Source organism: Staurois parvus, unplaced genomic scaffold, assembly GCF_062004578.1.
Source record: "Staurois parvus isolate SC_StPar_1 unplaced genomic scaffold, SC_StPar_1.0 ptg000217l, whole genome shotgun sequence".
Lineage (NCBI taxonomy): Eukaryota > Metazoa > Chordata > Amphibia > Anura > Ranidae > Staurois > Staurois parvus.
This window is the reverse complement of record NW_028318013.1, coordinates 7313534-7336853: the sequence shown is the minus strand read 5'-3', so window position 1 is coordinate 7336853 and position 23320 is coordinate 7313534. Positions and strand designations below refer to the sequence as shown.

Here is a 23320-nt window from a genome sequence, read left to right as displayed (position 1 = left end):
AAAATGGTTCTAAAGGCTCAAGGTTTTTTACCTTCATGCAGTCTTTGCATGAAGGTAAAAAACCTTCTCTGTACAGCATCCTCCCATCCCCCCCAATACTCACCTAACCCCCCTTTCAATCCAGTGATGTGCACTGGAGTCTTGGCTATCATGGGACCCCCTCTTCTCATTGACTAAGACAGAAGCTGGAGCCATTGGCTCCCACTTCTGTCAATCACAGCCAGTGAGCCAATGAGAAGAGAGAGGGGGCAGAGCAGAGTTGCAGCTCTGTGGGTGAATGGATACACAAATCAGCGGGTGCCCCCATAGCAAACTGCTTGCTGTGGGGGCACACGACAGGAGGGAGGAGCCAGGAGTGCCAGGGGGACACAGCAGGTAAGTATGACATTTTTGTTATTTAAAAATAAAATAAGCCTTTAGAATCACTTTAATGTTGCCACTGCTGCCTTCTCATTAATCTGCAACCTGCAAATGCTAGTTATCTGGTTGTTATGCCAACCCTGTGGCTCCAATACTGTGAATCAGCGACCTGGAACAGGCATGCAAATATAGACTTCTGCCTTTATTTTGACTTTTAATATGCATACTGATTCCAGGTTAGTGGCCCAAAAAATGTACTATAGCCAGTGAGTCAGAATAGTAGCAGCTAGTATAATAAGGAGATAGAAGAATCTCCCCATGCAAAAAAGGTGTGTTATACGGCACTGCACTATTTCAACTGGTAATTGCATGGTCATGCAGTGCTGTTCATCCTTTTTTCACACGAATAGAGCTTTCTTTTGGTGGTATTTCATCACTTGTGCGCTTTCTATTTTTGGCGCTATAAACAAAAAAAGAATGAAAATTTTGAAAAAAAAATATATTTTTTACTTTTGGCTATAAAAAATATATAGTAAACTCAAAGTTAGTCATAAATTTAGACCAAATGTATTTACGCCATTTTTTGCTATACAGCACTGCACTAGTTTAACTGACAATTGCACGGTCATGCAATAGTGTACATAAATAAAATTTATGTCTTTTTTTCACACAAATAGATCTCTCTTCCGGTAGTATTTGATCACCTGTGTGGTTTTTTTTTTAATTTTCACGCTATAAACTAAAAAAAGACCGAAAATTTTGAAAAAAAAAAGCATTATTTTCTCATATCTGACATAAAAACTATCCAAAAAACTCAAATTTCATCATAAATTTAGGCCAAAATGTATTCTGCTACATGTTTTTGGTAAGGAAAAATCCCAATAAGTGTATATTGATTGCTTTGTGTGAAAGTTACAGCATCTACAAACTATGGTATAGATAATGGAATTTACACAGCTTTTACTTACTGACTGCCTATCACATTTCTTGAGGTGCTAAAATACCAGGACAGTACAAACACCCCCAAATGACCCCTTTTCAGAAAGTAGACCCACTAAGCTATCTGCTAAGAGGCATATTGAGTCCATGGAAGCTTTATTTTTGTTCCACAAGTTTTAGAAAATGACAAAAACATTTTTTTTTTACACAAAATTGTCATTTAACTGATATATTGCTCACACAAGCCATGTGTTTATGTGGAATTACACCCCAAAATACATTCTGCTACTTCTACCGAGTATGAGGATACCAAATGTATGAGACTATTTAGGAGCCTAGCCACATAGAGGAGCCTGAAATCCAATGACCACTTTGAAAGCCTGAAGGTGCGTAACTTTCTCATTTCACTTCCTCACTACCTATCACAGTTTCGGAGGCCCTGTGTCAAGGTCCTACCTTTTCCCTGAGGTTATGTTACTCCATGTGCTGGCGTCCATCTTGGATTCTGCTGTGCATGGTGGGAATCCTTTTATGCCTTCAGGTCTCTGAGGTACATCCCCCAGAGGGGTGTGGCTGATGACATATAAGCCTGTGGCCCACACATGCTCTTTGCACTTGTGTCTTGGTGTTGCTATTACTCTGTTCTGACTCTTGTGACTCTCCTGGTATCTGATTCGGCTTGTGACTCGACTATTCTCCGTTGATCTGACCCTCTGTTGCTGAACCCGGCTCGTGACCTGTGATTCTCGTCTGCTGTTCTGTACTGTTTTGTCCTGTTGTTGTTGACCCGGACTGTCTGACTACTCTTTTGTCTCTTCCACCAGCTACACGCCATTGGCGGCGGCCATTTCCGCAGCTGAGGTGTCTCAGGGGCCGCGACCTGGTTCCTGGCTGCGTCAAGTCCATCCCCACCATCACGGGCCCTGGTGAAGGGCAGCCTGGGACTTAGACTCCGCGCCCTGAGGGACTTCGGTCTGTGGGTGGTGGTTGTCGTCAGCCAGTGCGCTACATTGTTAGGCCTGCCTGTCCGTTCCTCGGCCCCTGCCCTGACACCCTGTAATGCCAGGATAGCACCAACCCCCCCCCCCCCCAAAGCTCCCCTTTTTGGAAAGTAGATACCCCAAGGAAATTAAAAAGAGGAATGGTAAGTATTTTGCAGACCTAATTTTTTCTCACAAGGTTTTGAAATATAAAAAAAGAAAAAAATATGTTTTCGCTTTCTTTCTTAATATTCCAAAAACTTGTGGCAACAAATGAGATCTGCAAAATACTCACAATGCTTCTTATCAAATTCCTTGGGGTGTCTACTTTCCAAAAAGGGTTCATTTGGGGGGGTTTGGTGCTATCCTGGCATTTCAGTGCCTCCGAAACTGATAGGTAGTCAGGAAATGTAATGAGGAAATAAAGCCCTTTAAAAGCTTGAAGGTGCTTATTGGATTTTGGGGTCCAGTACTTGGCTAGACTGCCAAAAAGTCTCTTACATGTGGAAACCCCATACTCAGGAGAAGTAGCAGAATGTATTTTGGGAATAATTCCACATATGATGTATATTATATAGGGCGCTCTTGTTGGAGCCCAACCTCTGTAGCTGTAAGATAAAGGTGCCAGATGGATATCAGGGATGGATGGAAGCAGTAACACTGAGGCAGCTCTTCTTAGAGTGGAAGCAAGGCTCTAATGCAGTAACAAGAAAAAGAGAGGAAGGCGCCTCTAAGTGCAGTATTAACAATTTATTAGTAGACAATGGAAAATTTGCACTTACAAGATAAACGATTAAAAAGACTCATCGTGTGGTAATTAGATCCAGGTGGGATATCCAGCCGTCAAGCAGCGAACTATGTCTATAGGATCAGGAAGTAGAGTCCAGGATGTGCCTGTGCATCAAAAATGAAGCTTGGAGAGCAGAGTCAGATGTAACAGGTGAAAGGGACGGTAATGCATTTTGGAGCATGCTCAATAGGCTCCTTCTTCAGATCTGAGCCCCAGTAGAACCCTGACATTTTTATACCATGGAGGAAATGGGAGGGAGGCAAGTAATTCCTGGGTTCCAAGGACCTACATGTTTTCTTCTATTGACTCAACATGCCTCTCAGCAAATAGTTTGGGGTGTCTACTTTCCAAAAAGGGGTCATTTTCGGGGGCGGGGGCATTTTATGCCCAGCATTTGAAGTTTATGCCACACATCACTCACTCTTCTAACCACCTGAAGACTAAGCATTTTCTGACACTTTTTATTCACATTCAAAAAATCAGTAATTTTGCTAGGAAATTACTTTCAACCCCCAAACATTATATATTTTTTAAAGCAGACACCCTAGTGAATAAAATGGTTGGTGCTGCAATTTTTTTGTAACATAGTACTCATGCAGCGATTTTTCAAACGCACATTTTTGGAAAAAAATACAGTTTTTTTTTTACTTTTAATGCACAAAAGCACAATATATTGGCCAATTATTTGGTAACTTATAAAAGATGATGCTATGCTGAGTAAATAGATAACAAACATGGCATGCTTTAAAACTGTTCATGCCCCGTGTAATGGCGACAAACTGCATACATTTTTAATATTCATAGACCACGCTTTAAAAGCCTTTACAAGCTACCATTTTAGATTTACAGAGGAGGTACTAAAATTACTGCCCTTGATCTGACGTTCGTGGCGATACCTCACATGCATGGTGCAACCGCTGTTTACATACTGGCACGGGGTCAACGCTCATGCACACAGGTGCTGCAGGCATCATCCTGGTATAACCACTCAAAGTCCAGTGATGTACCAGTACGTCGCTGGTCCTTGTTGGGTGTATATGCTATGTTCATTTTTTTTTTATGCAGCCTGTGGGCTGAATGAAAAAAAGAGAAGAAATCTCTGCCAGTGTGTGGTATGCCCACCATTAGAATATACCTCCCTGCATCCACCCACTTCTAGTGGTGGGCACAAATGAAATGTGCCAACAAATATTATAAAATATATATGCTGAAGCATAGGGGCCATCCACCCAGTGGCCACTCCAGGCCCCCATGCTTCAACATATATGCTATTTTTTAACTGCCGATGAAAAATCTCATCCAACAGCACTGCACACACATACTTATGTATATTCTGAGAGCAAGACCCGGTTGCTGTCAGAAAAAATAAGTCGGTGCAGCAGTTGAATGACATTCCTGCAAAGAAAACAGCAATGGTTAACAATAAAACAGTAACTCAATAAACAACCTTTTAATTGAAATATCTTTGCCAGAAAAAGTGTGGTATGCCCACCATTAGAATATACCTCCTTGCATCCACCCACTTCTAATGGTGGGCACACATGAAATGTGCCAACAAATATAAAATATATATTTGCAGAAGCATAGGGACCAACCACCCACTGGCCACCCCAGGCCCCCATGCTTCGGCATATATGCTCTTTTTTAACTGCCGATGAAAAATCTCATCCAACAGCGCTGACCACACTGACCTATGTATATTTTGAGAACAAGTTCCTGTTGCTGTCAGAATAAACAGGTCCATGCTGCAGCTGAAAGCATTCCTGCAAAGAAAACAGCAATGTTTAACAATAAAACAGTAACAATAAAGCAGTAAAATTGTAACAGTAGAACAGTAACAACAAAAAAAACTATAACTATTTTTGGTTTTTAACATTTTAAAATTTTGAAGGGGATTTTTACATTATATTTTTTGTTGGATCTCTCCAAATGCGATTCCTGACTACCTAACATCTTTTGAGACCCTATGTAATTATGTACCCTGAACTATGCCATGCTGTACCCTATACTATTACTCCACTAGTGTGTGGTAGCGATGGAAGAAGTCCTTGAGGCAGAGACCAGGTTGGCCATGACAGGAGGAACAACAAAAAGCGGGTGTCATGCCTAATTCCATGTCTGCTACAGACACAACATCTTTTGTGGGGGGTCCTTTGGGTTAGGGTACCAGGAATAGCATTGGGAAAATGCCTTTCATGCAGCCGGCTAACTGCATCTGGGTTGGGGGTTTGGGCCATAGCACTTTCTGAATACAAAAGGGCAGTGATGATTCACTTTGTCCAGTTGCTTTGTAAAGCACAAAAGATTTATATAGAGCCAATTGAAATAAATAAACAGACACTTTTTTGTACCAGCGTCTGGCTTTTCGGGAAACTAAGTACGGATTCATCATCTGGTCCTTGAAGTCCACCCCTCCCATGTTAAGGTTATAGTCGTGGCCACAGAGGGGCTTCTCAACACCAGCTGCCGTGGTAATTCGGTTGGTCTTATCTGCTTGAATGGAAGACAGGATGAAAACATCCCATTTGTCCTTCCACTTCACTGCGAGCAATCCCTCATTTCTCAAGCAGGATTTTTCCCCCTTTCTAAGATGGGTATTTACAAGCCGTTGGGGGAAGCCCTGGCGATTAGGTCGCACAGTGCCACATGTGCCAATTCCAAGATTGTACAAATGTCTAAATAGTGGCATGCTTGAATAAAAATTGTCCAGATATAAGTGGTACCCCATATGGAAAAAGGATGACACCAAGTCCCAAACTATCTTGCCACTGCTCCCCATGTAGTCTGGGCATCCGGGGGGCTCCATGTGACTATCTTTTCCCTTCGTAAATCCGAAACTTATATATATAGCTTGTTGCCTTCTCACAGGCTTTATACATCTTGACCCCATATCTGGCATGCTTGCTGAGGAGAAATTGTTTGAATGCAAGGTGGCCAGAAAAATGAAGGGTCACCCCGAGGATGACAGAGTGTATTATCACTGAAATGCATGAAGCGCATTATCGTTTCATATCTATGCCTGGCCATGGTAGCAGAGAACACGGGCATATAATGAATCGGGTCTGTGGACCAATACAACCGCAATTAATTTTTTTTAGTAATGCACATGTTAAGGGTTAGGCCAAAAAAAGCTTTAAATTTAGAAACCGTATTGGGTTTCCATGTGAATGGTCTGGCAAGGTTTGAATTTGGGTTGGTGGAGATAAACTATTGTGCATATAAATTGCTTTGATCCACAATCAATGCACACAGATCTTCCATGACAAACAGTTCCAAAAAATCAAGGGGAGCAGTTAAATTTGCTGTTTCCACCTGAATTCCGGGTTGGGCAGTGAATTGGGGAAGTACGGGTGCTGCAGAATTTGTGAGCTGCCAATCAGGATTTGCAAGCATGTCCGGAAGGACACTAGGGGCTCTATGGGCCTGTGTGCAAGTTCTTGGTGGCTGCGGAACAATACTTGTGCTCATCACCGCACCATCTTGTACTGCACTTGTGGGACTCACCACATCACCAAGTGATACTGCAGTGCTGGTATGTGAAAGACCAGGATGTACTAGGCCGCTGGTGCTCGCCAGTTCAACAAAAGGTAGAGTGGCACTAGTGCTGGCACTCTGCTGCATATGAGAGTCATCATGCGTTTGTAACATCTCAGCAACCTGGGAACGGGGTCGGGTATGTCTGATCTTAGCAGGGACCTCTTCTCCATCATCTGAGCTATCTGTCGGTGCCACTGCTGTCTACAGGTTCGTATTCTGAGGCTGATTGTGTCAGGGAGTCTTCCCCTTTGCTCTCACCTGACATGCTCAGAATCCTGTAGGCCTCTTCACTAGATCACCTTTCCATTGACATTTTGGCCACTAAATTTAAAAGGTACCTAGTGTGACTCACAGGAAAAAGAGCACCTGGCTGTCAGGGACTGCTTGAACTGCTACAAAAAAATTTACCAACAAGTGCTAACAGAGATCAGGCCTGATTCTGCAAACACTGCGGTTTTGTGTGCGATGTAACAAGTGACAGTGATCTACTTGCTGGGGGAGGGGGGGGAGTAAGTGTAGGGGCTAAATGCAGGTGCTGGCAGGTGTAAGGGTTGATCCCGCTAACGCTGCATTTTTGGGGACACTACCAGTGTTCACGTTAATATATAGTTCTGATCTGTTCAAAGATATTGATCCGACACTATACTAGCAATGGAGGTTTAGTGTGTAAGTGAGCATGTTCCTGGTAACCAATGGGTTAAATTTGATTACTGGTGTACTGACGGGAAATCTGACGCTATCTGGGAGGGGCGCTAACTGACGCTAACGCTAGCTGAAGTCTCCGGCAACACTAATACAGTGATCAGCAAAAAATCTGTACACTGGAAATAATGACACTGGTGACAGGGCAGTGAAGGGGTTAACTGGGGGGGGGGGGCAATCAACGGGATAAATGTGTCCCAGAGTGTTCTATCTGAAATCGTGTAGTTCTTGTACTCACAATTGTGTTGATTCTTCTCTCTCTGGGGTGGAATGTGCCAAGAGAGAGAAGATGGCATCATTTCCTGTACCTGTGTAACGTCAACACAGGTACAGGAAGATCCCTGATAGGACTGTTTTGGACTCGGTCACCTACAGACCATTTACCGTGATCTACCAGTGAGCCAAATTAATATAGAATTACGTGCACATGGAAGAAAGACACTGACACTGTTGCAGTTTGTCAACTTCCTAAAATTCTGTTTTATTGAAGAACTAACAGTATCATTTATAGGGCTTATGATTCAGGCAAAGCATATACATTTATTGGTTGAAAAGTCCACTGGGTTTCTGCGTGTTCTTCCATCCGTGTTGATATCTTCCAATCATTTTCCCCAAAAAGACTCATTCGCTTTTATGGGGGTTGTTTACATTAAGATACTTTTCTCCTAATGAGTCACCTAGGGTGAGACTCCGGATGAAGGCGCCATCTTAATTATCATCATTGTTCTGTCAACCTATATCTGATTGTTTACTTAAGAGAGTAAGGAATTTTAAAGAGCAAGAAGCAGAAAGTAGCAAGACTATAAAATTGTCATTTTACTGATCATCTAATAAAACGTGGACTGTCTATCACAATCCACTACAGGAAAGGGTATCGATCATCCGACTTAGGCTGGACATCACTTGCTTAAATTGTATGATTGATCCCTCGGGGATCAAATCACAGGACCCACGGGTTGGCGGGGGCACGTGTGCCTCCCCCGACCGTGAAAACCGCAGGAGCATGAATCACGTATATATATATACACGTGATTTTGCGCACAGGTGCCACACTGTAGCAGTATTTCTGCTATAGGGCGGTCCTTAAGCAGTTAATATCCATGCTATCAACAATGTAATAGAAATGTATTCTTATTGCTGCAAATAGAGCTTTGGTATATAGTGGAGTATTACAGTATTCTGTTGTCATCAGTAAAATAAAAGAAAATAGTTTTTCAGTATTTAGTGATATTTCATTGAGGACACTAAATGGTTGGGATAACTCACCCATAGTGCACCACAGCCACATTCACAGCATTAAAATGTTTTTTTTTTTCAATTTATTAACATTTCTGTGAATGTATTGTCCCCCCTATTGTACAGCGCTGAGCAAACCCTTTGGCGCTATATAAACTCGATGTAATAATAATAATGAATTGAGTGTTAACAGTGAGTGACAGATATTTGGTGAAAAGCAGGGGTACAGGAGTGATCATAATTGGTTCCACTGCATTTACATTGTGACTGTGCAGTGGGATCTGTGTGCAGCGCTGCTGTTAGAAACCACGGGGCCCCATACAGCCAACCTGACAGCCCCCCCACCTCAAAAAAAAACAAAACAGTTTACTATGCTTCAGTTAGGAATGAACACAGTTAATGATCGGTACCAATCACTTATTGTGTTCGTTCAGAAAAGGAAGGGGTTGGTAAATGTGACATATTCTGACCCTTCCCCCACTCTCTATTCTGAAGGATCCTACATAAGTTATACCATTTTACCCCTACATCCATTCAAAGTGCAGAATTTACACAGAATCTCTAAGCTCTTAAAATCAGGGGATGAGGAGCTAAAGTGACATCAGTGAGGAGAGTTTTCAGAGCTGATTGGAGGAAAGAGACACCCCCTCCTCACACAGCTCACAGACACAGAGTTGAGGCTGTCAATCTGCTGGAGATCCTTCTTCTGTCACCATTTTTCTCTTGGTGAGAGGAAAATTTGTCAAAAGTAACTCATGCTGATAGCAAAGGAACAAGGCATTAGACAAAATGACACACAGTGCTCTGGACTGATACAAGTACACACTATAGAGGGATATGCTTTGTTCATATTTCATGTATGATGTTTACAACTACTTTAAGCCATATAATAAAGCTGATCAAATCCAATTTACTCCTGCTTGACATTTTGAGGGTATTTCAATGGTTTGCCTCATCACATCTCTAGTCAGCACAGCCAATGAAGTGCCATTTTCCTTGCTTTATATTTTCAATTAGGCATGAAGCTTTAGAGCAAAGACGTGCTATAGGTAGAGGGAAGTCTAAGGCTGCTTTCACACTGGTTCTCCTCAAAAAAGCTTGAAAAATGACTAACTGTTTTGGAGTGTTTTGGGGTGTTTTTGAAGCGGAACATCCTGAAAACGTGACTTACTTTTGTAGCTCAAATTGGGCAGATTTGCACATTTGAATTCACTAAAAAACACTACTAAAATACCGCATGAGTTATTTTATCAAGTCATGCAGTATTTTAGTAGTGAAAACCATGTCTTAATGTTTCAGCTGTCAGCAGGGTTACCCATTGACAGCTGAATGTAAAAGAAAGAATTGCCGGCAATTAAAAAATAATAAAAAGCCCTTCGGGCCTGGCATGGATTTTTAGGGAACCCCCACGCCATGTTTTCTTTTTGACGTGGGGGTTCCCTAAAAATTCATACCAGACCCGAAGGGCTTTTTATTATTTTTTAATTGCTGGCAATTCTTTCTTTTACATTCAGCTGTCAGTGGAGAACCCCACTGACAGCTGAAACAGCCAGACCTTCCCACATGTGCGGTGCGTTTTTGGAGTGGTTTTAAGCATTTTTGGAGTGTTTTTGAGGCAGTTACCATTCATTTCAATGGGAAGAGCGTTTTTGAGGCTTTTTTTAACTCCCCAAACATGCCTCAAGGATGCTGCAAGCGCAACGCCTCAGTGTGAAAACATACATAGATATACATTCACATACACAGGGAAGCAATTTTCTTGAGCTTTTCAGGTATTTTTTAAAACACAAAAACGCTTCAAAAACTCCTCAGTGTGAATGCAGCCTGAGTCCTTTTTCCTTGACCTGATGATCTGACCTGCTTCCCTCATCCACACATTTGAGCTGAATGAGGGAATCCTCCCCACTGTGTCTTTGATACTTCCCCCACCGTCTGAATACAGTGATCAGCCTGCAGTGCTGATCTAGTGGAAAATTTCCAACAGGGTAGTTCAAAGTGGCCATACATGGATCGAAGTTTGGCCTGTCCCCACTGAACCAGCCAAATTTTCAATCCATGTAAGCCCCATTAGCTCCTCCCCCTTTTTTCTCTCCTCTATCCATTCCTTGTTTGCTAGCCCTATACCAGTGGTGGGCAACCTTTTTTTTCAACTGAGCCAAATCTCGCCAAAACCATGATTGAAATTTATTTTGAGAGCCACATTTTTAAAACTGAAAATACATCTCCCATATAGTAATTCATCCCCCATAGTAATTCATCCCCCATATAGTAATTCATCCCCCATAGTGTAATTCATCCCCCATAGTAATTCATCCCCCATATAGTAATTCATCCCCCATCGTAATTCATCCCCCATAGTAATTCATCCCCCATAGTAATTCATCCCCCATATAGTAATTCATCCTCCATATAGTAATTCATCCCCCATAGTAATTCATCCCCCATATAGTAATTCATCCCCCATATAGTAATTCATCCCCCATAGTAATTCATCCCCCATATAGTAATTCATCCCCCATAGCAATTCATCCCCCGTATAGTATTTCATCCCTCGTATAGTATTTCATCCCCCGTATAGTATTTCATCCCTCATATAGTATTTCATCCCTCATATAGTATTTCATCCCCCATATAGTATTTCATCCCTCATATAGTATTTCATCCCCCCATATAGTATTTCATCCCCCCATATAGTATTTCATCCCCCCATATAGTATTTCATCCCTCATATAGTAATTCATCCCTCATATAGTATTTCATCCCTCATATAGTATTTCATCCCCCCATATAGTATTTCATCCCTCATATAGTATTTCATCCCTCATATAGTATTTCATCTCTCATATAGTAATTCATCCCTCATATAGTATTTCATCCCTCATATAGTATTTCATCCCCCCATATAGTATTTCATCCCTCATATAGTATTTCATCCCTCATATAGTATTTCATCCCTCATATAGTAATTCATCCCCCATATAGTATTTCATCCCCCCATATAGTATTTCATCCCTCATATAGTAATTCATCCCTCATATAGTATTTCATCCCTCATATAGTATTTCATCCCCCCATATAGTAATTCATCCCTCATATAGTAATTCATCCCCCATATAGTAATTCATCCCTCATATAGTATTTCATCCCCCCATATAGTATTTCATCCCCCCATATAGTATTTCATCCCCCCATATAGTATTTCATCCCCCATATAGTAATTCATCCCTCATAAAGTAATTCATCCCTCATAAAGTAATTCATCCCTCATATAGTATTTCATCCCCCCATATAGTATTTCATCCCTCATATAGTAATTCATCCCTCATATAGTATTTCATCCCTCATATAGTATTTCATCCCTCATATAGTATTTCATCCCCCCATATAGTAATTCATCCCTCATAAAGTAATTCATCCCTCATATAGTATTTCATCCCCCACAGTACTATCCCCCCCCCTTCTAGTAAGCCAAGTCCCCCGTGTCAATTCACTTACCTTTTGCGTTCCTCTCGCTGTCTTCCCGCGCCGTTCGGGTCTTCAGGGCGGACTGTGAGAGGAGCCTAGCTCCCCTCCCCTCACGTTCGGCACGCTGCCCCGCCTACACACATCCTGACAGCCACATCCGCGGGCCGGATTAAAAGGTCCGCGCGGACTTTTGGGGCTGCCAACCGAGAGGAGGCAGGGGAGCGGCCGACCGAGAGGAGGGAGGGGAGCAGGCGCCCGGCACACAGAAGAGCCGCATTAAAGTGGGTAAAGAGCCGCATGTGGCTCGCGAGCCGCGGCTTGCCGACCACTGCCCTATACTATACTTCTATTCCCATTGAGTTTATACATTTTAATCAATCTAATTGTGGCAGCTGTAACAGTGATTTTTCATTCAGGAAACTTGATGTCTCAAATGTTAGTGTGTCTAAAATCAAAAACTTTTCTCTTTCCTTCAGTGAAGGACATGGATCAGTAGATCATGACCATTGGTTATTGCGCCCCCTGCAGGAGTAGGATGTTAAATACAACCAAAAGAGTGAGAGGAAATACCCCAGAAATTAGAAATCTTCTCTTAGGCAGTCACCATAGGAATAAGTATTTGTAGAGTTTCCTTCTATTCCTATTCCACAGACAACTCAGTGTTTGGATTTCCTACAACTTTGAGTTCCCATGAAAATGAGAGGGTGAATCTCCCCAGCGGGAACAGAGACAGCACAAACAATCTAACAGGGGTTCTAAGCATTCCCTACTCTATAAAAAATATTAAAGAGTTTAAAAGTTTGACTATACATTTACTTTAAAGGGTTAATTCACCTTTGATAGGTGGAGGCCTAAAGGTGTGTGATTTTTAAAGAGGAAGAGTTTCTCTTTACTGCCCAAAGATTTATAACATATTGAGGCCCCTTGGATGCTCGAGAATGTTTACAATAAATGTGAGCTAACCCTCTAAATATTGCAGTGCTACCATCTCACTGTCAAGACAGGATATACTAAAAGAATTGTCTTTTTTGGCTTTGTGAATTAGCTGAGAAATAATGTTTTGTTTTCTTGCAGTCAGGGTACCTGCTTGTTTGGTATATTTAAAGTATGCTCTGAGGTTAGTGTATCCAAAGTAACAATACTGCCAAAGTGCAGAAACCACAGGCAAAAATTGATAGTCATTTTACACATGGTCTCAACCTCTACCTAAGTTGGAGTTAAGTACCTGCAACCTTCCAGAGCTAATTACCCCTATTATAGACCCTGGAAAGGACAGAAGGCAAGGCATGCATGCACCTGTGATCCAGGGGCTTTCTGGGTGCATGAAAGTAAAGTTAGCTTTGTCAGTGTTGTCACCTACTTGAAATACTTCCAAAATGTAGTAAATTATGTGCTCCCTTACAACATTTTCTTTATATACTGTGTTTAGTGTTGGCCAGCGTCAGTTGGTTTGCCTGGCAAGAGCCCTTCTTCGAAAGACCAAAATCCTGGTGCTGGATGAAGCCACTGCAGCGGTGGACCTAGAGACTGATGACCTTATCCAGTCAACTATTAGAAAAGAGTTTAAAGATTGTACAGTGATAACCATTGCTCATCGACTCAATACAATCATGGATTACACACGGCAAGTATTTTTTTAAAAAAATGGTAACACAGGGTTATACCTGTGGTATAAAATGTTCAGATTTTGTAAGATATATGTAAAGAGAGGGTGATACTGGATATAGCAGTGCAGCAACTCTTTTTTTAAAATCACTGTTGTGGACCCATACCATCTAAGGGTTAACAGAGTCCTTTAATTGGCACGTTCCTAACTTATACCAAATTAAAAAAGAAGAAAAAAGCACCACTTACAAAAAACACCAAAGTGTCAGCAGCATATCCCACCCAAAATAAATTTTGGCAACAATAATCCAAATTAAAAGGTATGCGCTAATAACAAACTTATACAAAAGTGTATGTCATCATCCAAAAAACATTAGTGTTTTAAATAAATTAGAGTGTCCAAACATAAATTAGTGTCCAAAAAAATATATATATCTTCAGTGACTTGAACCAATTGTGAGAAATCCACCACCAAAGGAGATTAAATGAACTCACCAGAGCTAATGGCTGGTCAGATTATAAACCAGCAACAGCGCTTGTGCTCTGGGAGCAATGAACCCGATGTCCAAATAGATATGGTGATGTTTCAGACACTTCCAGATAATAATCACAGCCAAACAACTTTGCAGCCCAAGCTCTTATGATGAACTTCTCCACTCTGTCTCATACCTCCATGAGAGCATGCAGTACACTCAGGGACAAAAAAGAGAACATAATGGTGCAATACGTTTTTTTCATTTATCTCTTTAATAAAAAAGGTATAAGGAAACTCACAAACAAGGTGTCCAACAGACACCAGCTTCAATCGCAAAAAAGGGTTGAGATACAGTTAACGCTCACCGCAGATCTCTCCCATACAGCACAGACCAGCAAGGCTCTCTAACATCCACATCAAATAGGCTACGCCCAACCGGTTTCGTCACACCGACGTCATCAAGGGGCGGTACAGATGGGAACGTCAGACAGCTCTTATAAATACCACCCTTCATCTACATAGTTTTAACACCCAGCCAATCACTGCGTTCCTAGTCTCCTTAATCACGCCGGCTAGAACAGGTGTTTCCCAATTTAATTATACATATACTCTATTATATAAACAAAAAAGCTAAATATATATACCCTGCAGGTTTGAATCAGCACAATACCGTTCTCCTTCAAAATCACCCACAAAAAAATATAAATATAAAAACATAAATATATGCAGAAAAGCAATATATACCATCCTGTGCATGGCTCTTCAAACCACAGAAAAACCCTTAAAGGGCCATGCACAGAACTTAAAGCACAACTCTTCTCATACACAAAAAAATTTTAAAATAATTTTTTTTTTTTTTTTTTTATAAAAATATAAACCAAATTAAAATAAACTATATATAACGATCACTACATGTAATCAATATTTTAAAATATTTATCTTAAAAATTAGTCAAAAAACAATTTAAATCAATATCTATGTTTAAACCTCTTGGTACTAAAGACTCCAATTCATATATCCAAAAAGTCTCCTTTTTTGATATTTCTTTAATCAGATCTGAACCCCTCCAATGACTTTTTACTCTCTCAATTCCATAAAATGTCGCTAAACTCGGATCACTATTGTGTCTTAATTTAAAATGTCTTGAAACACTATGTTTGTCAAACCCTCTCTTTATATTGTTCAAATGTTCATTTATCCTAGTCTTCAACTGTCTCCCTGTTCTTCCAACGTACTGAAAATGACACGGGCATTCCAAAACATAAATCACATGAGAGGAATTACACGAAATAAGTTGTTCGATCTTATATTCTTTCTTAGTTATATTTGAAATAAATTTCTTCCTCTTTATTTTATTCGATCTATTTATCGTTCTACATGCTTTACACCTGTTACAATGAACAAATCCCTTCAAATCGGGAAAAAAATCCACCTCTTTTGGTGGATCTAAAACATTATGCACTAATTTCGTCCTTATAGATCGATTTTTCTTATAAATAAATTTAGGTTTTTTTGGGATGATCTTTTTCAATACCTCATCTTTTAACAAAATCGGCCAATATTTCTTGAAAATACCCTCAATCTCTTTATACTGATTATTAAAGTTGGTAATAAAAGCCATATCAAAGTTGTTATTCTTTATCTTTCTATTAGACAGAAAAGTACTTCTATCCTTTTTATCAATCATTTCCCTTTCTGTTGACAAAAAAGGTTTTTTATATCCTTTCTCAATAAACCGATCGATCAATGCATCAGTTTGATCAACAAAATCTTTCCTTAAACTGCAATTCCTTTTAATTCTTGTAAACTGACTTCTTGGGGTATTATATAGCCATTTAGGATAATGTCCACTTGAAACCGGGATATAGCTATTTTTATCAATATCTTTAAAAAAAGTTTTAGTATAAATCTGTCCATCATATTTATATAAGATCAAATCCAAAAAATTAACCTTTTCAAAATCTTTAGTAACAGTAAACTTCAACCCATAACGGTTTTTATTAATATAGTTTGAAAATCCTTCAAGATCTATTTCAGAACCCCTCCAAATTACTATAATATCGTCTATGTAGCGCCTATACAGCGCCACCTGTGGCCATTTTTCAAATATACATTCTTCTTCCCATTTATCCATAACGATATTAGCTACACTGGGAGCATACTTAGCACCCATAGCAACGCCCCTACATTGCTGAAAAAAAGTATTATTATACCAGAAGAAGTTATTCGACATCACAAATTCTAGTAATTCACAAATAAATGCTCTTTGAGTTCTTTTAATATGTGATTTATGTTTCAATGCCCATTTAACTGCTTTCAAACCATCATCTTGTTTAATGCTGGTATATAAGGACTCAACAACAATAGTGACCAAGTAGCAACCTTCAATATTCTCTAAACTTGCCAAAATACCAATAAGTTCTCCACTATCCCTTAAAAAGGAACGATTGTTCTTCACTATCGGTTGTAAAAATGAATCTATGTATTCTCCGACTCGAGAGAAAATAGAATTAATCCCACTCACAATGGGTCTACCAGGGGGTGTTTTTTTATTTTTATGTAATTTGGGTAGGTAGTATATAGTAGGAATTCTTGGATTATTAATACATAAATATCTCGCCTCTTTCTCGTTTAAGACTCCTAAGTCTTTACCTTTATTAATCAGCAGTTTTAATTCACCCTTCAATCTTTTAGTAGGGTTTGATGCAAGAATTTTATATGTATCTTCAACTTTAAGCAATCTATCCATCTCAAGTTCATAATCTTTTTTATTTAAGATAACAATGCTACCACCCTTATCAGCCCCTCTAATAACAATCTCTTTTCTTTTTTCTAAATCTTTAATACCTTGTCCGAGTTCTTTTGAAGTATAATATCTCTTTTTAAGATTCATATCTTTAATTTCAGTCTCAACCATTTTTTTAAAAACATCTAAATATTCATTCCCTGTATTTGCTTTTCTGCATATATTTATGTTTTTATATTTATATTTTTTTGTGGGTGATTTTGAAGGACAACGGTATTGTGCTGATTCAAACCTGCAGGGTATATATATTTAGCTTTTTTGTTTATATAATAGAGTATATGTATAATTAAATTGGGAAACACCTGTTCTAGCCGGCGTGATTAAGGAGACTAGGAACGCAGTGATTGGCTGGGTGTTAAAACTATGTAGATGAAGGGTGGTATTTATAAGAGCTGTCTGACGTTCCCATCTGTACCGCCCCTTGATGACGTCGGTGTGACGAAACCGGTTGGGCGTAGCCTATTTGATGTGGATGTTAGAGAGCCTTGCTGGTCTGTGCTGTATGGGAGAGATCTGCGGTGAGCGTTAACTGTATCTCAACCCTTTTTTGCGATTGAAGCTGGTGTCTGTTGGACACCTTGTTTGTGAGTTTCCTTATACCTTTTTTATTAAAGAGATAAATGAAAAAAACGTATTGCACCATTATGTTCTCTTTTTTGTCCCTGAGTGTACTGCATGCTCTCATGGAGGTATGAGACAGAGTGGAGAAGTTCATCATAAGAGCTTGGGCTGCAAAGTTGTTTGTCTGTGATTATTATTATCTGGAAGTATCTGAAACATCACCATATCTATTTGGACATCGGGTTCATTGCTCCCAGAGCACAAGCGCTGTTGCTGGTTTATAATCTGACCAGCCATTAGCTCTGGTGAGTTCATTTAATCTCCTTTGGTGGTGGATTTCTCACAATTGGTTCAAGTCACTGAAGATATATATATTTTTTTGGACACTAATTTATGTTTGGACACTCTAATTTATTTAAAACACTAATGTTTTTTGGATGATGACGTTCCTAACTTACATTTTTAAGAAGACGACATTGCCTGCCTTATTTTGGCACTATACAAAGGTCTAAGGTAAGTAATGTTCACTCACTGGGGAAGCTTCAGGGTTACACCACCCATTCTTACCTGACAGATTATTTTCTGCTTGAAAATTGCATGATGCATTTCTTTGGACACCTTGTAGAGTGACTCTCTCCATTCTACCTAACCCAGTCTCTTTAACCTACAAACTGCTGCTGCACAGGTTCCCTAAAACTGTACTGGATTCTTGGTCCCCTTGTGTGTTGACCAAAAACTGCCCATAGCGCCACAGGTTCCCATGCTATTCTCTAGCAGAACCAGCTCACCTGGTTCTAGAAACTCAAGACAGAAATTTGTAAAGAGGACCTGTCGCTTCTTGACATGCTGCTCAAAATAATTTATTTTCTTCTGATAAGAGTGTTAATGAAAATGTAGAATTTTCATACTTCTGACATAATCCCAATGTATTCTGTGTTAACATGAAACATGGAGCTTGATAAATGAAAAACGTATTCTTGATGCACATAGTAACGACATTTTTCCTCCAGTGCTCTGCAGGAAAATGCAGATTGGCAAAATGTATTTTTGTAGTGTTTACTATACAGTCGTTTCCACTGGTGGCTAACTGGGTCTCACCTGTTTCTCCATTACAGAGTGGCAGTGAGGCATTAAAACCTTATCTGCCTAACAGCTGAGAGCCACAAGCCCCTTGGTGGCAAAAACTAGGATTCCTATATGTATGTATGTGCATCAAGAGGTTCAATGAACTATCATTTGATTCGACTTATCTTCTCTTTACACTGAACACATTGTCTAGCATTTTGCTTTCTTTTCCAATGCAGCAAAATGCATGGACAAGAGAAAATAGTGCATATTCATATAAATAATTTACATTGCATTGTGTTGTGTAGCTCCTTGGGTTAATGGCTGCATTTGTGGGGATGAAATTAGCACATGTATACCTAAATCTAATTGGGGAAAGCATATAAGTAGCCAAACCACTGGGTGCTATAGTTTTGGTTAAGACTACTAAGAGATTAATTAAAGTGTTACTAAACCCAGGACCCTGCATTCACTATATCTGGTCTCCCACAGTACACAGAACATGGAAGTGCAATTATTTTAATAAATATAAACTGCTAAATACCTTTTTTGATCATCAGTTTGAGCAGTCTTGTAACTGACTTCTATCAGTGTCAAGCCGAGCACTGGTTAAAGCTTGTAGGAGGAGTTTTCATTTTGCTCTAGGAGGATGCAGAACCCCTGACCTCTGTCTGGACAGTGCTGATTGGCCCTGTGCTGATCACAGGCACTCTCCCAAGAAAAAAAAACATCTCTAGCAATACACACCAAACTGAGCAAATGCAAAGTGACTCCACATGATATCTCTTATCGGGGATAAGAGGGGGACACTGGAAGAAGGGGGGGATCAGAGAAGTCAGAATCAAACAGCATTTTGATACAATGCAGAGGATTAACTCTTTAGGTTCCACAGTGAGTATAACAAGCATGCTTTACTCCATATACAGACTGATTTTACTGTTGTGGGTTTAGTAACACATTAACTGTTAAGAGATCCTTCTAAATTCAGCCACAACATCCAAGAATTGTTAAAGCAAAGCTTAACCAATCCTGAATGACCATCCCTCTTACGTGCTGCCATTTTTTCAAGAAATTGTAGATGCACAGATGTGCCACCAGTCTTTTCCAGAAATTTAGTAACTGGTAAAGACTTGCAGCGCATTTGCACAAGCTCATAAATGCTGCCAGCTTCTGTAGAAGGGCACTATAGCACCCCCACGACATTTATGTGCACATGCGCCACATGGTTGCAGCTTAGTAACAAACTGCCTCCTGGGGTAGCTGTGAATTTAGCAATCCCAGGAGGAAATAGTTCCCAACCTAGGCCAGAAAATAGGAAAAAGCAACACATTTTAGCATTTGTGTAAGAGCAAAAGGGGAAGTGACAGACTAAAACTCTTGTTCCAGTGAATTAAGTTCCACTTCCAGCTGCTGTATATTACGTTTTGTTTTTGGGTTTACTACCACTATAACATCATTTTGTATTATAAGAGCTGCAATAATATGATAGACCCTTTTTAATCCTTTATTGTCTCTAATTTGTACAGGCTAATTGTTTTTGACAAAGGTGAAATTGTTGAATTTGACACTCCTACAAGACTTCTGGAAAATAAGGGACTATTCTATTGCATGGCAAAAGATGCTAATGTTATTTAACTGTTCAGAAACTGAATTTAGAGTTACTAATCAGTAGACTCAGGGAGCAAGCAGAGAACTGCACAACAAATATCTTTAGAAAATGTGTCTTATTTCAAAACAACCTAATTGTCTTTTCTTATATTTTTATATAACACCTGATATCTCTTAAAATGCATATGATGTATTTCCATTTGTTTTTTTGCAATATTGATATTTAAAATAGAAGTTTACTTTTACATATTCGAATAGTAAACATATTCACTATTTAATATTGCCAGGGGTGCCTATTAACATTGCAGATATGGCCTCTACTCTAACCTTGATCTCTTCTTACCCTGTGCTTTTCCAGCTGTTATCATAGGTCCAAGTCAGTATAAGCATCATCCTATTTGCTTTCAGTCTGTCTGCATCTGCATTGAAATTGCAGAGTACACTGTGGATATGAAGGCAGCTACTGCACATTCCTGTTTGGCCTATCAATCTCAATACCGCTTAATAACCCAATAACAGATTTGTAATTTAGCATGTTAGCACTGGGGCTATCAATGGGTGTTATCTATTTTGGAGAGTTGAAGATTAATCAGTTTTTTATTTTCCTAAAGACTTGAATCAAGCAATTTAGGAAACCAGACTATAAGGATTCATTTCTATGTTAAAATTATATCTAAATGAGTCACACTCCACAATATATATTAAATCAGATGTAAACATATGACACAAAATAATATAAATGTGACAAAACTGTGTGCTTCAAACAGTGCAATATCTTGTGCAAAAAAGCATATAAATATATAAAAATATACAATCATAAAATTAATATACAGTCCACTCTGTGCTTCAAATCTTGCTAGTGCCTATAAAAAGTGCCGTGCAACACTCCCGGTGCTAAAGAATAGGTGTACGCTCACCTTACCAATTAGCCAAACTAAGTTTGGCTAATTGGTAAGGTGAGCGTACACCTATTCTTTAGCACCAGGAGTGTTGCACGGCACTTTTTATAGGCACTAGCAAGATTTGAAGCACAGAGTGGACTGTATATTAATTTTATGATTGTATATTTTTATATATTTATATGCTTTTTTGCACAAGATATGCTTTTTTGCACAAGATATTGCACTGTTTGAAGCACACAGTTTTGTCACATTTATATTATTTTGTGTCATATGTTTACAATTGATTTAATATATATTGTGGAGCGCGACACATTTAGATATAATTTTAATTTAATTTTTTCACACAAATTATGAGTATGTGTTTAGTGTTGATGCATCACAATTTTATTGATATTTGCTAAGCCTCACATTTTTATAAGATTGTTGCATAGAGAGAATACCACATTTTAGCTCACGAGTATCACTTTTACTAGATTCATTTCTATAGTTGAACTAGATCGGGGGTCTCCAAACTTTCTAAACAAAGGTCTAGTTTACTGTCCTTTAGCCTTTAGGGGGGTCGTGGAAGTAAAAAATGCTTGACCATCACTAGAAGTTAACAATGCCTTTGCCTAGGTGGTCAGTGGGATTAAAAAACACCCCATTATTGATGTTATTGGGAGAAAATATGACCCATTGAGAGTGTTAGTGGTAGGAATTATGCCCCCCATCATTGGTATCAGTGGGAGGAATAGTGCCTTCAAACAGTAGGGATATTAGTGCTCCAAAGGCCAGATAAAAGCAAGCAAAGGGCCACATCTGGCCCACGTGCCACAGTTTGGAGACCACTGAAGTAGATGGACTTTTTGTCTTTTTTCAACCAGACTAACTATGTAACTGCTTACGCAATTATAAATTGCATCACACTGTGCAGGTTATGCAAATCTGCAAACAAATATTTAGGAGAATCAAAAATTGTGCAAACCACCAATTTGCCTGGTATTTGAATTGGTTTGCTCATCACTATTCCCAACCAGTCATGTGTTCAAGTAGCTGAGGTGGTGGTGGGGAAATGCTATGCCTTTGCAGAAGAGTGATGTAGGTGACTGACAGATGCTTTGACCGTGGTGGAGGTGAGTGGGATGTATGTGCTTCTCAACTAACCTCAGGTGGTTGGAAGGGTTTGTGCTGTTGGTCATGTGACTGGTGAACCTAACCACTGGCAGAGAAGTGGGAATTTGGGTGGGATGTAGGTAGGGAAGTGATGTGGCGCAACAGACCCACCGCCTCCTTGATGCAGAGTCCAAACTATTCCAATATGCTAGTAATTATGACAACAACAATGGCTATGCTGTTCTCCTCCTCCCATTCCTGGCCCTGCCCCTGATGGGGAAGGAGAGGGAAGAGTTGGACAGGGGGTGAGAGTGGGGGACAGCAGTTTGGGATTGGGGGTGAGGAGTGGGGAATTGCAGCTTTGATATGGGGACAAGGAGCAGGATGGAGGGTAAAGACCAAGGCAGAGCAGCTTTGGATTGGAGGGTGAGAAAAATGGGAAAACAGGGTCAAGTGGGGGATGAGAAGCAGGGCTTAGCAGGGGCGAAGAGCTTGGGACAGCAGTGTCAGATGGGAGGTGGGGAACCAGAAAGAGTAGTTAACCTTGTGTGTGCAGAGATTTCACCCACAGGCACATAGGCAGGTGAAATTTCCTCCACATCATCTGAGCTGCCTATTCTTCTTTTGCTTATTTACATGCTGAATCCCTTGCTACACTTCTAGAGAAAAAGGAGTGGAAGACACCCAGACTTATTCCCCCAACCCCATTCTGAAAGCACTGGGTCGCTACCTTACTTATTATTATACAGTATTTATAAAGTGCCAATAGTTCGCTCAGCGCTGTACATTACAAAGGGTGACAGAACATGTGACAGAACAATACCAATACAATGCAAAACATGAGGGGATCGAGGGCCCTGCTCTTTCGAGCTTAGAATCTAGGAGATTTACCTGCAAGACTAGCAATAACTCTCCCACCTGAGTCATCTGACACATGAGGAGTACCTTTACCCTTCTGACAGATGGAATGGTAGCAAAGGTTTTTTTGGCACAGACATGGTAATGTTCCCAGTCATACTAATATTGATGCAGATGTGGGAGCCCAATTGCTGTGTGGACAGAGGACATGATTCATTTGAGCTGCAGTAAAGGGGGAAACTGCTGGATAATTTTATAAGTGAGTGTTCGGGTCGTCCCACCCACCAGACCCTGGGCTCTGCCTCTCTTGCCAAGGTAGCATGTGGGTAACATGGCTCT

At 40.0% G+C, this 23320-nt stretch overlaps 1 protein-coding gene across 1 annotated transcript in view; it reads left to right on the top strand.

The window, feature by feature from the left end:
* Window positions 1–20846, top strand: part of LOC149460925 (multidrug resistance-associated protein 1-like) — a 251799-nt gene extending 230953 nt beyond the window's left edge. The window contains exons 31-32 of the mRNA XM_089679077.1: window positions 13439–13633; window positions 20048–20846. Coding sequence (XP_089535203.1) covers window positions 13439–13633; window positions 20048–20156 — 304 coding nt within the window. The 3' untranslated portion in view covers window positions 20157–20846. The remainder of the gene's footprint in view (window positions 1–13438; window positions 13634–20047) is intronic.
* Window positions 20847–23320: the final 2474 nt, after the last annotated feature.